This window comes from Tursiops truncatus, chromosome 20 (genome assembly GCF_011762595.2).
Source record: "Tursiops truncatus isolate mTurTru1 chromosome 20, mTurTru1.mat.Y, whole genome shotgun sequence".
NCBI classification, from domain to species: Eukaryota; Metazoa; Chordata; class Mammalia; order Artiodactyla; family Delphinidae; genus Tursiops; species Tursiops truncatus.
Window position 1 is genome coordinate 29,634,540 of NC_047053.1, and position 16,968 is coordinate 29,651,507.

Genomic DNA, 16,968 nt, shown 5'->3' on the forward strand with positions numbered 1-16,968 from the left:
TCACTGCCTATAGGGGTGCATCTTGGCTGTGTGGGATAATGTCTGAGTGACACACATAGTACGCCAGTTACCCAGTAATCTAAGAAATTACATGTTCAAAGCTTTTGGCTCTCTATGCCCAGGAAGTTATGATTCTAATGTTGTCCTGGCTGATTGGCCGTTATCTCCACACAAATCAAAGTACATTTCCAATGCCACCCCTTATTTTGAAGCTTTGGCATCAACTTCTTTGTGTTAATTTTTAAGTTATCACAACTCTAATAGCAAAAATTTTTACATTATTCCAAATAGACAAGAAAAAAATTTCAATGTAAACATTTAAAACAATTTTGCAAATATTTAGGTATCCACACACACCAAATAATGCAGTTGTGCATGAAACAATAACATGCATAAGAAAGGGTCAACTCACATAAGTGAATGGCTCTTTCTAATTGGAGCTTACTTCCAATAGTCACCTGCCATTGATTCCATGAGTTGCCAAATTAGAAATATATTTGTCCCACTTGGTACCTCATGCATGCTTTTCTCAAATATAAAATGATTTCAACTTACGACCTTCTTTAAGCTTAACTTGTAGCAAAGTTCCTCAGAATCAGCCTACCCCCTAGTGAGGTAATTTGGTTACAGATCTTCATTAATGCTGGTTTAGTTCGGGAAACTGTTTCAGTCTTTGGATCTCTGCAATGCTAAACTATTACTTTTAACTTTATTTTGTAAAAATTACAATCTCATTATTTTCTAGTATTCTTGGCTTAACAAAATACAGCAGTGGGTGTGCCTTTTAGCAGTTGAACAGACCACTTTTTACATTCCTTAGAAATAAGATATGGTTCAGTATTTTAAATCATAGCAACAGTTGATAAGAAAAACAGCAAAAAGGTAATCATTTCCATATGGAAAGAAAAGGAAGAAACCACTGGTAGATTTGGCAGAAAGGGCAAAATGTTCCTATTTGTTTGCCATTTTACATTTGTTAATACATTGCATGTGATGTGTTTTATTGAACTACCCCATTCCCCTCAAACTCAGCTGCAAATTTCCAAATGTGTTCTGTCCTTCTGAATGAAACCAACATCTGTATGTGTCAGTTTCATCTAGGACAATATTTACTTGGTGGTAATTTTCTCAACATAGTGAAATTTTGGCGAAAGCTCTTACCCCTTTTACTGAAAGGAATATAACCGTCTTCCACACCAGCTAAATACCTGTAAGTAATTTTAAAGCACTGGTTGAATAAAATCAGTCTCTGCTCTGGCATTCTAAGATCTAAAAGAAAAACCCAATTTTCTGATGCCCAGAAAATTTAAGAACAGCAAACAAAGGAAACATTTGCTTATTTACTTTTGTATTTAAGCATGATATAACGTTTATTAACAAAGTCCTGACATTTATTTTTAAATAGCTGCTTAAAGTGGAAAATCTTACCGTTTTAGAATAAAATATTCAAAAATAGATGTTCACCCTGTAGCTTTTGACAACAGCTCCCTCTTATGGTTCAAAACATTCACTTCAAAGATGAATATATTTAAATACGGAATTGCAATTTCTTAGCTTAAAATTGTGCTATGAAAGTTTAGCTCATACTTAGTGAATGCTTTTTGGAATAAAGAGGGAAGTTTCCTTTTCTGATAGTTCTAGAGTTCTAACATCTCAGCAAAGTATTCCCAAAGTTCTTTAAAGAAGTACCAATATTTTTTCTTACAAAGGAAAATTTCAAGTAGATGTTTTCATTGAAAACATGAAAGGTTTTTCTCCTTTTCTGTGGCTATAGTATGGAGAAGGAATCAGCATTTAACCTTGTTACATTAGCAGATAGGAATTTGAAAAACCTTACGGAGAAAGTAGTATTGCAAGTACTTTAGTCCAAAAATGACTTAAGGTAAATTTTCCCCATTGTTCAAAATCCGAGGTTGCAGTAACTAGCAATAACCTGTTCTAACAATGTGAAACTGTCCAAAAAATCCTCTTCTTCAATTCCAAATTTTGTGTACTGATGAATGTAGGCTCTGGTGAAAGAAACAAAATATGAAATAAAAATCTCAGGCAAACGAATAACTCAAAATCAAATAATAAATAGACCTTTCCTAGCTCATGAACACGTGCAGATGGCAGACTCTTTTAAAAGTCTTGCCTTTGCTTCAATGTTTACTCCAAAGGTTAGCAAACTCTCAAAGTTTGTGTCAAGCTCCCTGTCTATTTAGTGTCCAAGAGAGTGACAATAAGAAGCACATAGGAGGGGAATTCCCTGGCCGTCCCATGGTTAGGACTTGGTGCTTTCACAGCCAGGGCCCGGGTTCAATCCCCGGTCGGGGAACTAAGATCCTGCAAGCCGCACGGCATGGCCAAAAAAGAAAGAAGCAGCACATAGGAAAAAGAAGCATGTTCAGATTTGGCTGTCTACCCAGCACATATTCAACACCCTACAGGAGATGACTGTGTTCAATATAAACTCTTAAGAAGTGCCTGAGAAGTTTTATCTAAGGCGTGAAACTGTAGAAACACATTGGTCCAGTTCTAGGAATGAAGTGAAGCCTCCCAAGTGTTTTTCAGACAACACTTAATTTTCACTAATGCCAGGTGATCCTCTTAATACCTCCAGTCCCCCAAAATGTTCTGAGGCAGGAGAAGTCATGTTAAAAAGAATATCAAGGGCAGACATGAACTAAATTGATGAAATAATAGCTGCTACCATTTAATGAGAGTGGGACGAGAACTATACCAACAGAGGACACAGAGTTCACAGTCCTGAGGAGTAGGGGTTTATGGAATGGCCATGTGCAGGATGGGGGGCCCTTGGGAATCCTAGCTAATCAAAGTACAGGCTTACCCAATGATTTGAGAAATTCTGCTTTAACATTAAGTAATTGTGGCAGAGGTCAGGGAACCGGATAACAAACACATTTCTTAGTAATCAAGCAGACATTTCTTAGTACCAAGTAGAGTTGAACTTGCAATGTTTCTTACTGAGCAAGATCAGGATCTCTTCCATTCTCAAGGATCTTATTTTGGAAAACTATCTTACTGTCCTTGCCTTATAGTGAAATTTCTACTTTACTTTCATTTCATTTAGAAACTACTCATTTAGGGACTTCCCTGGTGGCGCAGTGGATGAGACTCTGTGCTCTCAAAGCAGGGGGCCTGGGTTTGACCCCTGGTCAGGGAACTAGATCCCACATGCATGCCGCAACTAAGAGTTCCCATGCCATAACTAAGGAGCCTGTGGGCTGCAACTAAGGAGTTGGTGAGCCACAACTAAGAAGCCCACATGCTGCAACTAAGAAGCCAGCAAGCTGCAACTAAAGGAGTCCTGGAGTCACAACTAAGACCTGGTGCAACCAAATAAGTAAATATTTTTTAAAAAGAAACTACTCGTTTAGTCAACAACAACAATAATACTATGGAAAAATTATTGAGCATTTACTAGTCATGCACTGTACTAAGGGTTTCTTACATTATCATCTCATTTAATCCTCACCACATATATCCTCTCTTTTGGGTCCATTGTACAGAAAAGGAAATGAAACCTGAAGTAATGTGCCCGAAGTTTCATACCTACAAAGTACTTACTCCATGCTATAGATTGAATGTTTGTGTTCCCCCAAAATTCATATGTTGAAATCCTAACTCCCAAGGTGATGATATTAGGAGGTAAGGCCTTTGGGATGTGATTAGGTCATGACAGTGGAGCCCTCATGAATGGGATTAGAGGCCCATGAAAGCTCCTTTGCCCCTCTGCCATTTGAGGACACAGCAAAAAGACACCACCTATGAACCAGGAAGTTGGTCTTCACTGGACATTGAATCTGCCAGTACCTTGATCTTGGACATACTAGCCTTGAGAAATGCGAGAAATTTCTTTGGTTTATAAGCTACCCAGTCTATGCTCTATTTGTTATAGCAGCCCAAACAGACTAAGACACTCCAGATCCTGCCTAGTGTTTTAACATTATATTATCTGCTTAAGGTTAGGAAAGGTTTGTAGATTTATTTTTTACTTACTTTGAAGCAAACATATTCCATGCTTTGCCCACAATCGTGTCAAGTGGTTTTACTAAGAACTGGCTATTGCTGACCAACGCTGCAGACTTCTCATATTTGCTAAAGGCTCGCTGGGTTTTCCACACACTGAAAGCATGAACAGGCTCTAACCAGGAAGTATAGAGAGCTGGATCTTTAAATGCTCCTAGGGTAAAATAACAAGGCACTGTTTACATCATAAATCATCAGTTTTTGAAATAAATTAATAAACAGATATTTTTGTATCCATTTTACCAGAAATCTTTTGTTTTGCTCTTTGAAACTAGCTTTATATTGCTTTTGGATAAATGATCCATATTCATCATAAAAAAAAATCCACACCATTCAGAAAAGTATTTATTAAGAAGAAAATTTAAAAGTCAACTCAACAACTGAAATGCTACCACCCAGAGACAGACTATGAACAGTCTGCTGACCCGCTTTTGTACTATAATTTTACATATATGCCCTATGTAATATGCATTTTTCATTCACCAATATGTTGTAAACCTCTTTTCTGTGTCAGTAAATATCACTCATATTTTAAAAAGCTTCTATGAATATACCATAATTTCTTTAACACATTTCCTATTGTTGGGCATTTAGGTTGTTCCCACATTTCTGTTAGTGTGAAAGATGTTGCAATGAATATCTTTACACCTCTGTGTACCTGCATCATTTGCTGTGGGTAAATTTATGGAGGTTAGATTACTTTATATATCCTTTTATTAACTTTCTCATTTTAAAATCTAAAATGAAGAAAGTACACCATCTGATTGACTTGATCTCTTTTTAATTACTAGTTTTTTATTTAAGAGGTATTACAGGGATGAGATTGATTTTCTTTATATCACAGCTAGAAGCAGCCAATTGGATGCTGCTGGAATCATCAGACAAGGATAATATAATCCCAGAGACTTGCCATAGAAACACAAAGAAAGCTAAGAAGAGTACTGCTCTTTCAACCTCCTGAAAACGTTGTACCAATGCTTGTCACAGAGACCATCAGTTGTCCTGCAATACCTGTTCTCCCCTTCTTCTTTAGTAACAGAACCACCAAATTTTAACTGTGCTCATAGCCACCCCTGCAGCTAGATGTGGCACATGATTCAGTCCCAGTCGAAGGGATAGAAACACAAGTGTGGTGTGTGACCCTAGAGGACCAGGCCTGCCCTTCTTTGCTTATTCCTATGTGATTTGATGGCTGAAGTTCAAACAGATGCCTTGCACTAAGGACAAAGCCACGAGGTGAGGATGACAGGTCAACCAGATTCAGGAAGAAAGAATTAAACTTGTCCTCTTGTTTACACCACATCTATTTTGGTATCCAGTCACACACTTACTGATACAATGGTTACATTTTGTTACTAAAATATGGAGTTATTATTTTCCTTTCTTTAAGAATAAATTCAGGGACTTCTTTTTTTTCTTTCTCTTTTCTTTTTTTTTTTTTACCATGCATACCATGTACATGTGCAAAACGTACATCTTAATTTTCACCTTAACTTTGCTTACCCAGCTCCGCACTATGTACGTCTTTCCCACGAAGGATGACCAAGTTAGCAATGGAAGTGTTAAAATGAGACTCCTTGTTGAGAGACATTTTACCACGCGTAGGAAGTCCTGATAAAGGAGGCCGTACCTGCCAATCAATACCTACCAAAAGAAAAAAAAGAGCAAGAGATTTTACAAATCGCCTTGAACAAGAAGAGAAAGATGTATTATAGTATGTGTATTTTATATAAATTTCCATTTGATAAGTAAAAGTTGTGGCAGGGTGGGGTTCTTCTAAAAATTTAAACATTCTTATCTGGTTGACCTAAAGTGATTCAAACTACTCAGTCCTGAGAAAGGCATGAAATAGTCTTCATCGAATATTAAAGGACGGTGGTAGGTGCAAAGGATGCAATTCTACAACGCAGTAAAAAGAAAGTAACTTCTGACACACGTGACAATGTGGATCAATATCAGAAGCCTGATGCTAAGTGAAGCAAGCCTGACTCAAAAGATTACATCCTGTTTGATTCCATTTACAGGACGTTCTGGAAAAGGCAAAACCATAGGAATAAAGTTCAGGTCAATAGTTGCTTGGGGCTTGGAGTGGAGGAAAGAGGCTGTCTACAAAGGGGTGTGAGGGAACTTTTTGGAACATGGAAATACTCTGTCTCAATTGTGGTGGTGGTTACACCATTTAAGTGTGTCAAGATTCATAGAACTATCCACCTATAAAGACTGAACTTCACTCTGTATGTCTCTATGAACAAATAAACAAAATACATATAAAAATGTTAAGGGATGTAGAAACACAAAGCAAAAATAGGATTGAAAATTGAGGGCTTCCCTGGTGGTGCAGTGGTTGAGAATCCGCCTGCCAATGCAGGGAAAAGAGGTTTGATCCCTGGTCCGGGAAGATCCCACATGCCGCGGAGCAACTAAGCCCACTAGCCACAACTACTGAGCCTGCGCTCTAGAGCCCGCGAGCCACAACTACCGAGCCCACAAGCCACAACTACTGAAGCCCGTGAGCCACAACTACTGCGCCTGTGCTCTAGAGCCTGTGAGCCACAACTACTGAGACCACATACCACAACTACTGAAGCCCGCATGCCTAGAGCCCGTGCACCGCAACAAAGAGTAGCCCCCGCTCACTGCAACTAGAGAAAGCCTGCGCACAGCAACAAAGACCCAATGCAGCCAAAAATAAATAAATTTATTTTTTAAAAATATACATGATCAAAAACAAAAATAGAGGGGACTTCCCTGGTGGCACAGTGGTTAAGAATCTGCCTGCCAGTGCAGGGGAAATGGGTTTGAACCCTGCTCTGGGAGGATCCCACATGCCGCAGAGCAACTAAGCCTGTGTACCACAACTACTGAAGCCCGCGCACCTAGAGCCCGTGCTCCACAACAAGAGAAGCCACTGCAATGTGAAGCTGGCGCACCGCAACAAAGAGTAGCCCCTGCTCACCGCAGCTAGAGCACACAGCAACAAAGACCGAATGCAGCCAAAAATAAATAAAGTAAATAAATTTATTAAAACAAAAATAGGGACTTCCCTGGCGGTCCAGTGGTTAATATTCCACGCTTCCACTGCAGGGGGCACGTTTGATCCCTGGTCGGGGAACTAATATCCCACATGCTGTGCGGCACAGCCAATAAATAAACAAATAAATAAAAATTAAATAAATAAATCCCAGATGGGTTAAAATTTAAATATTAAATATAAAACTATGAAAATACTAGGAAATACTAGAGAATATTTTTATATCTTTGGGGTAGGTAAGGCTCAGAATCTATAAAGGAAGATTTACAGGTCTGCTCACATAAAAAGGTAAAATTTCCATATAGTGAAAAATACCATACAAAAGACAAAAGTGATGGACAAAAATATTTACAGTCCATGTAACAAAAAAGGGGTATAAATCCACAATATTATATTTCCTTCCATCCAAGTCACCATTGATTAGAAAAAAAATTAAATTATTCACTTAGATTATTAAATTTTATACTTATTGAAGAGTTCTTTTAGAGTAAGTTTATATTTTTAAAAATCATATATCATTCTTGAGCATATATAAAAATATATATGTAACGAAATAACTTAAGGTTTTCCTAAAACTTTTTCACATTCAGTGACTTTATCACTCTTTGTTTCAGCATTAATGATGCCTATGTGTTTTCACATTATTGTGCTCTGTGCCTCCAGAAAGTAGGTGGTGCGGCATTCCTTAAGGGAATCCATGAAAACACTAAGTCACTGGCTCTTAAACTGGCTTTGCAACCATGTAAAGCACATCTGCCTTTGACTCCTGCTTAAGGAATGTTGCTAAACTTGTCTGTTTATTATGACAACTGCCTCTTCCCCACCCTAGCAGAAAACTAAAGGTTTACTTTCTGGAGAGGATATGACTGAGAGACTCTAGTCTGGAGAACACCAGGCAGAGGTAAGGGCAGGAAACATACCAAACCAGGAAAACCATGTCCCCTCCCTCCTCTTCCCCCAGATCACTGGGGCTTTGTGTAAACCCTCTGAGCAGAATATCCAACACAACAGACAGGCAAATAGAATATCCAGAAGGACAAATGTACACTGGCTGGAGAGGGCAAAAAAAACTAGATTGAAGCAGGTCAGAAGGCTCTAGGGGAGATTTCTTAAAGAAGATGAAACTGACAGAATACTTGGATACAGGCAGACCTTGGAGATTTTGTGTGCTTGGTTCCAACCACCGCAATAAAGTAAATTATCACAATAAAGTGAGTCACACAAATATTTTTGGCTTCCCAGTGCATATAAAATTTATGTTTATGGGCTTCCCTGGTGGCGCAGTGGTTGAGTCCGCCTGCCGATGCAGGGGACACGGGTTCGTGCCCCGGTCCGGGAGGATCCCACATGCCGCGGAGCGGCTGGGCCCGTGAGCCATGGCCGCTGAGCCTGCGCGTCCGGAGCCTGTGCTCCGCAACGGGAGAGGCCACAGCAGTGAGAGGCCCGCGTACCGCAAAAAAAAAAAAGTTATGTTTACACTATACTGTAATCTATTAATTGTGCAATAGCATTATGTCTAAAAGGAAATGTACATACCTTAATTAAAAAATACTTTATGGCTAAAAAATGCTAACCATTATCTGAACTTTCAGCAATAGCAACTTTTTGCAATAGTAACATCAAAGATCACCGACCACAGATCACCATAACAAATATAATAATAAGGAAAAAGTTTGAAATATTGCGAGATTACCAAAATGTGACACAGATATGTGAAGTGAGCAAATGTTGCTGGAAAAATGGTGCCAATAGATTTGCTCAATGCAGGGTTGCCACAGACCTTCAATTTGTTAAAGAACACAGTATCTGCAAAGTGCAATAAAACAAGGTATGCCTGTATATCAAGAAAAAATTTAGGTAAGTAGAGAAACAGTGTTGAATAATTGACAGGTACATAGAAAAACTAAGCAAACAAGAAAACAAGGTAATTATTAACTCCAAAGAAAACAAAAAAATTATACAGGAAGGGAAAAGTAATCACAGGATATTTTGTTGCTCAGCTGTGAATAGCATTTACTTGGTCATGATAATGTAAAGCTGAATATCGATTTAACCCAGTGATGACACTTACTACCATATCAGAAGGATGAGCCTGTCTAGAGTGTGTTTTAGAGCTTAGGGCCCAGTGTTGGAAAAAAGCTAAATCCTAACCCTCCATGGTGGGAAGTAAATAGGTAATACCTAAATCATTGAAAAATCTGTAAATGGCAATAGATAAAAACAGTAAAAGAAATAGCAAAAGAGTTTTGAAAAATGGTTACCTCTGGGAAGGAGACAATAGAAGAAGGTTATGAACTGAAAGTTTTAACAACCAGCTTCGTAGAATTACCTGACTCTTTAATCTATGTGCATATAATAAGTTAGGACTCCTATATGGTAGAAAACTATGTAGCTACTAAAAAGAATAAGGCATGTCTAAATGAATGAATTGGAATGAAGGCTACAAAATACTATGACGAAAGACAGTTGCAGAACAAAAAATACATATAATGTGATGCTAGTTTTATTTTTTAAAGTCTGTTTATATACACCCTTAGAACTTTGACTCTCTAGTCCTCACATAAATAAATTGATCCAAACTAGAAAAAATAAATCAACTAATAAATTTTAAAAATAAGGTGTTGTAAATTAAACTTAAAAATAAATAAGTAAAATCCTACACCTGTTCCACCATGGTCTGTTGGGGATGGGGTGTACTTAAAGAGCTATACCCAGGAAATCTCACCTGAGGAAAGTAAATCCACACTGGCACCTGCTTTTAGATGACAAGATTCTGGACTTTAGGCTGATGTGCTAATAGAATGTGCTAATAGGCTGATGTGCTAACTCTGGGGGTGCTTGGGAAGGGTTAAGTACATTCTGCAAATGGGAGGACATGATTCATTAGGGGACAGAGGGCAGAGGGTGGTAGCCAGCCTCCAAGATGAACTCCAATGATCCTTGCCACCTGGTATTCAGGCCCTTGTGTGGTCCCCTCCCCATGGGATAGGGCTGACCTTAACAACCAAAAGGATGGTGCAAAATGATGGTATGTGACTTCCAAAGCTAGGTCATAAGAGACATTGTAACTTCTGCCTTGCCCTCCTTGGGCCACTCATTCCTCCTGTTGCTATAGGACATGTAGAAACAGATACACGGCTGATGATGATCTTAATGGGGTCAATCTTCATAGAGAGCATTCTGATAACATATGAAGAGTTTTCAAACTATATCCTTCAACCTGGTTAGTGACATAAATATATTTATTCATATGTTCATATTTATATGAAAACATTTAAGTGTTCAAAACTCTATAACTGTGAAAAAATGGTGACACTCTGAATTCCTATATGGGAAAATGACTAAACAAACTGGTTTATCGACCTAAGAGGGCTCAGGGCACCACGTCTTACAGTACCCTAAGGAACACTGTGTTCCTTGATAATAGGTATTGCCAGAAAAACAGGTCCTGTGGCCAAAAAGTTCAGGAAGCATTACTTAAGATGTGAACTTTCTACTTATCTCCAAACGTCAGGCACTATGATCTAAAGTCTGTAAGGTAGTACAAGTAAATATAGAGGAAATCCACTTTCATAGTATTGAAACCTAACTTACTGTAATTTGTGGTAAAATATATGCTTCCCAAATAGTACATAGTAGTGACTTCCAGTTAAATGCGACAGACTGAACATACCAGTTTACTCCCCAAATCTCACTAACAACACAGGGATTTTTTTAAAAGGCATAAACAAGAAAAAATGGAAGGAAAATAATGGCAACAAAAATTTGGAAGCTGGAAAGCAAGTGAACCAATGGTTACTGACTCAGCAACCAGGGAAATCTGAACTTTCTGTCCACAGTGGAGGTCCTGGAAGCAGGCCAGGCGCTTCTAAAGGAGGAGTAGTTAAAAATCTGTATGAGAGGCAGTGAGAGCCCCAGACCCTTCCCCACTCCTGCACTAGGGGGAGTGCCCCACCCTCCATCCGAGAAGAAGGTTTCTGCTCAGGAAAGGCTAAAAACCGGTGAGGCTGTGAAAATACAGCAGTAAACAAAACAAAAATCTCTGCCCTCATAAAGTTTACATTGTACTGAGATAAATGAAAGATCCACACTAAGGAATTCCAGAATGCTAGAGACAAAGAGAAAATCCTAAAAGATACAAGAGAGAATAAAACAGGATTAGGAATCAGATTGAAGTGGGACTTCTCAGCAGTAACACTGGAAGCTGGAAGCTATCGAGCAGTGCTTTCAAGACACTGAGTAAAAAATGATTCCCAGCCTCGAATCCTGGCCAATCAAATATAAAAGTAGGATAATGACATTTGCAGCCTTAAAATTTTTACCTTCCCTGTACTCTTTCTTAGGAAGCTCCTGGAGGGTACTATCCATGAGGCAATTAACCCAGAAAGAGGAAGATTTGAAATCTAGGAAACGGGCTAGAATAAAGAAGGAGGCAGAGATGCCAGTGCTGGCTGCTTATTAAGCCTGGAGAGTAACCAGTGCAGACTGGAACAGCAGGGTGAAGTCCTCCGGAAGGGATATCTCCAAGCAGATAATGCAAGTAATAAGATTACCTGATTGATAGGTCTGAACATGCTGAGAAGGGTTTCATTTTTATGGAAAAGTTTAGGGGTAAATTTGTAATAGGTACAAAGAATATCGACCAAATAAATTTAACTATTAACTCTAGGAGGAAAAAATAAACTGTACATGAAATAAAATGTAATCTGTGTATACAGTACATGGCTCAACTATGAATAATATCTACATAGCAAAAATAACACAGACAATGAAAACTGATCTAACCCAAAAGTATGCTTTAACTAGATTGGGAGGAGGGAGGGAAAGGTGTGTGGATGTGTATATAGGGGGTGTTAAGAAGATTCAGTTCTCAACTTCATGCTAGGAAGGCAACTGATAATATCTAAACCTGGAAAATAAAACAAATAGCGGAATATGCAAGATATTTAGAAATATGGGGGCAAATTCCAGGAGAAACATCTCAAAACACTGAAAGCAGTTTCTGCTGGGCTGAGGGGAAGTGTGGAATAGGCTGTTCTCTTCCTCATTATAAACTCATACTGGACAATTACTTGACTTTTTTTTTTAAATTGAGATGTAATTTACACACAACGCAATGGACAGATTTAAATAGACACTTAAGTGAGTTCTGACTCCTTGATTTTTTTAAAAAAACCTATGTTCATATATTACTTTGATAAAAATAAAATAAAAATAAATGTCACACTCATCTGAAATTTTTTTGAGAAATGAAACTGTGAAGTGATTAAGAAATCCTCCCCGGATGTTCTGGTGAGTTTTTTTGCAGGAGCCTCCCTGGTCAGAAGAAGGCACCATTATTTCAACTGGATCAAGCCAGTTTATATTGAGAACTCCAGTAGAGGCATTTTTCCCAGCTTGTGGGCTGCATATTTTTAAAATACCCTTTACCTTCTTCCATTTTCGCATTAGAAATGAGCATCTGTCTCAAATGCTTGAGGAGGCCAGCCCAAGTAAATGTGCTGTATGCCAGTGAATTCTCAGACATTTGAGGAATGTTACGAACACCCAGCATCTTGAATTCTGGATGGGGAACTAAATTCTCCATTAAGTCTCCTGCAAAGAAAAAAAATCTGAACTAAATTTTTAAATTCCACGTTGTTTCCACTGACTCATACACAGCCATGATTTGATGGCTTGGGGGAACCAATGTGTTTTCTCCTCCAAGGCCAAAATTGCTTAAAATGTAAATACAATTTCAGAGACGATGTCTATTAAAGACCACATATTTGCTTGATTTTGGCACCTATTTTAGCATGAGTGAAAAAAACACACTTTGCCAAAAGGAAACGAGAATTTCTTTTTAGCTAAGAAACTGGAAATGTCAGTGAAATATTTAGCTAAACCCCAGGAAAACAAAATAAGCATGAGACGTAATATGCTTTTACTGTCTGTCATTCAGTGTTCACTAAATAGTCCCTTAGAAATTTTCCTAGATCTCTTATTTATTTTATCTGGTTAAATAATAATCAGAACCTCTTAACATCAAACTTTACTGGGAAAGAAGACAGGATTAGTAACTCCTGAACACAGGAATACACCTATTTTTAGAACCTTGTATTTGTAATGAAACAGAATTAAGGAGAAAGGCTAATTTGTTTTTCATTCAGAGCTTATTTTATATGTTTTTAAAATATTTTTATCTTTTTAATATGTCATATATTTTATGTATTTTATATATTTTTTATATATTTATAGAAAATACCTAGAGGAGAAAGAAAAATCTTCTACCATAACATGAAATTTAAATTTTATGATAACGTTGAGTGCAAACTCATATCCTACGTCCTAATGTTAAGAACAAATTTTGACACAAATATCTCCAAAATGTTGCACAAATTGATCCTATGGCTAATGGAGTTTCCTCTAAACATAAGAATCCTCTTCTGTAAAATACCTAGAGCTGAATCCTATTGCACAGCATGCATAAACAAGCAGCAGTCAGCAAGTAATTCCTGAGGACTAACGCACAAATTAATTGTTAAAATCTGCTTTCCCCCCCAGCGTTCTTGTTTACCCACTCTCATCTTAACCATTCTTGACTTTGTCAAACCCTGTTATGGACTGACAGTTTGTGTCCCTCAAAATTCATATATTGAAATCCTTACCACCAAGGTGATGGCATCAGGAGGAGGTGGGCCCTTTGGGAGATGAGGTCTCTATAAAAGAGACCCCAGAGAGGTCTCCCGTCCCTTGTGCCAGGTGACAACACAGTGAGAAGACGGCCATCTGTGAACCTGGAAGCGGGCCCTCACCAGGCACTGAATCTACTAGTGCCTTGATCTTGGACTTTGAGCCTCCAGAACTGTGAGAAGTAAACTTGTGCTGTTTATAAGCCAGTCAGTCTATGGAATTCTTGTTATAGCATATTCCTACACACCTTGCGGGATCTTACTTCCCCAACCAGGGATTGAACCCGGGCCATGGCAGTGAAAGTGCCGAGTCCTAACCACTGGACCGCCAGGCAATTCCCTGGACCTAAGTTTTTAAAACTGAGCAATTGAAGGATCGAGGAGGAAACAGGCTTCTTCTGGGGGAAAGCTAAGAGATCTGTTTTAGACACATTATGTTTGGGACGACCATGAAACGTGTACACATAGATGTTGGGAAGGCTGCTGGATATAGACATCTAGAGCTTAGGGAATTGGTCAGAGTTGGAGAGAAACTGGCCAGCTGGAGAAAACAAATGGTGTTGAAAGCCATGGGACTGGGTCAGTCACCTTCGGAGAGGGTTCAAGACCAGCATTTAGAGCTTAGGAAACGGAGGAGCCAAAGAAGGAGGAAAATAATGGGAATAAAAGGAATAGTCATTGAGATAAGGAGGGAAATCAGGAGAGGGGCTGTCACAAAAGACGAAGAGGAGACTCAGAAGACAAGGCATCGGCCATTCCAAATTCTACTGAGATAAAATAAGGACAGTGAACGGGCCAGTGAATTTGACAATGTGAACATGCTTGCGACCTATTAAGAAAAGCAGCTTTAGAAAAGTGATGGAAGAGAAACTAGATCAGAGTGGGTTGAAGAGTGAATAGATGGTGAAGAAATGAGGACAGGGAGAATGGAGGCCCCTTTGAGGACAGTGGTTCTAAAGAATGACAGATAAGTGGGGAAATCACGAGAGGTGATGTCAAGGGAGGGCTTCTTTGGTGTGAAAGATGCCGGAGAGCCGTTGTAATGGCAGCGACCCAGGAAAGAGGGTTAATGACATGTGAGGATGAGAGATGAGTGAGGAATTAAGTCCCTGAGAAGACAGAGGGAATGGGACCCAGAACCCAAGCGAGAGGCTGGCCTTTGATAGAAGCAGGATACTTCTCCCACTGTGACACAAGGTGAAGGGCAAGTGTGGACCCAGTGCCCTATAGTTTGTACATGGTAGTGGGAGTCAAGAGAGCGCTCATGGAACTGATGGCTTGGATTTTCTGAGGGCAGTTCACCGAGTTCATCACAATCTCCCCAAGGAACAACTGGACCAGCCTGCAGACTCAACCTCCAACCAGCTCTCCACAGGCAATGAATTTTTCAAAAATAAAGGTGATCATGCCAACGACCTCCTTAAAATCCTTCAGTGGCTTTCCCCTGCTCTGAGATTAATGAGGAGGCCTTTAAATGGCTTACAAGGACCTGCAAGGTCGGCCCCTGCTCACCGCTCTAGCCTCAGGTTTCAATCATCCCCCACACCATTCTCTGTGCTCCAGTGACACTGGATTTCTCTCTTCCGAAAGGGCCACGCTTCCTTCTGCCATAGGGTCTTTCCACATGCTATTCCCCCAACATGCTACTCCCTTCTCCCTCCCTTTGCTTAGTCAACTCCAAGTCTTCATCCAGCTTTTTGCTCAAGTGTTACTTCCTCAGGGCAGCCTTCTTTCACCTCGTCAGCCTAAGTCTGGTTCCTTCGTGACCCATTCTCTTGGATCTGTACTCCTTTCCTTCAGAGCATTTAACTCAGTTTTTAATTATATGTTCTAGTGTAATTATTTGTTTAATGTGAACACAATGTCTGCATTGGTTCCCCACTGAATCCCCAACATGTAGCATAGTGCCTGGCACATAGCAGGAAGCCAATAACTACTGGTTGAATGAACAGATGTACAATATGGTAAGTACTGTGGAATGCAGAGAAATTAACAAGACACATGTCCCCAAGGAAGCTGCAAATTAGTAGGGACTATAAAACATGCATATGACAGATCCTCTAAGGAAACACATGGTGCAGCATCTGGGAAGGGGCCAGAGGGAGATTTACTTTTGATTGCATATTCTTTTGTACTCCTTGAATAAATGTGTGTGTGTTACTTTTAAAGATAAGCAAACACACTTAAAGAAATAATAAAGGCAGAAAACATTAAGTGACATAAAAGAGATACAGAATGCCACAGGAGTTCAGAGAAAAAGGGTTACTTTAGGTAAAGGTCTCAGTAGGAAAGCTTTATGGAAAAATTATCACTTGAATTGGACCCTACAGGAAGAGTAAGGTTTCAGTAGAGGTGAAGAAGGGAAGGAGGAAGTGATTTCTAAGAAGAAGGAACACTGAGCAAAGGGACCAAGGCAGGGAAGTACCAGATTGAAGAAAAAAGTGGAGACAGGATGAAAAGTAGGTGGGGAATCTATACAGAGGCGGCAGAAGGTGATGAAAACGGAAAGTTAGGATTCAGGGCATAAGGAATTATGACAAATCTGGCAGGTAATGCATGAGCCATAGAATAAGGGTTAAGTAAAGTACAGGATTAGATCTGTGCACTGGGGAGGCTCATTTGGGGCCAGTGTGCAAGACGGATTGACTGCAGGGGGAAGAAGCAGGCAACAGGAAGGAAAGCAGTAATAGGACCACCTTAAGCCAGGAGTGTCCACGTAGATGTGAGCTTTGGTTTTCATGGGAAAAAAAAGGAGAGAGAGGGAGAGGGAGAGGAGAATAAAGAGAACTTTGTATTCAGGGGGAGTATGCAATATTAGTTGAGAGATACTGACCAAGTGAACCAATATCAGAGAGAGGGAAGTAGGGAAGAATGCAGACAGCTGGCAGAGATGGTACCAACAGTCTGAGCATACTGATGAGATATGAGGACAGTGGGAGAAATCCAGGTGACAGGAATTGAGGAAGAGGGGGCTGGGGAGTGAAGACAGGGAAGCAAATGATGAATCCATTCAGAACATGCTAAATCTGAAGAAGCAGATGGCAACTAAGAAAACTGGGATAGGCAACTATTTGGGAAAGAGAGTAGGACTGGGGGTATAGATTACGGAGTCCTCTGCATCTAGATGATTTGAATGGATAAAGCACCACTTGACAAATAACCTGAAAAAAGAACCACTTCTGTACGGAGTGATGAAAATGATGGTTGTGCAACTTTGTGAATATGCTAGAAAAC

The 16,968-nt window shown here is 39.4% G+C and overlaps 1 protein-coding gene across 8 annotated transcripts in view; it reads right to left on the minus strand.

Moving 5' to 3' along the window:
- TUBD1 (tubulin delta 1) overlaps window positions 1–16,968 on the minus strand; it is a 32,833-nt gene that overhangs the window by 10,568 nt on the left and 5,297 nt on the right. For 4 of the 8 annotated variants that reach the window (XM_004316874.4, XM_019945287.3, XM_019945290.3 and 1 more), the window contains 4 exons: window positions 12,494–12,658; window positions 5,536–5,676; window positions 4,003–4,186; window positions 314–2,009 (listed from right to left, as the gene is read on the minus strand). In XM_004316874.4, coding sequence (XP_004316922.3) covers window positions 1,901–2,009; window positions 4,003–4,186; window positions 5,536–5,676; window positions 12,494–12,658 — 599 coding nt within the window. In that variant the 3' untranslated portion in view covers window positions 314–1,900. Of the gene's footprint in view, window positions 1–313; window positions 2,010–4,002; window positions 4,187–5,535; window positions 5,677–12,493; window positions 12,659–16,968 lie in introns of those variants that run through there. The other 4 variants (XR_012328576.1, XR_012328577.1, XM_019945288.3 and 1 more) reach the window with 2 other exon arrangements.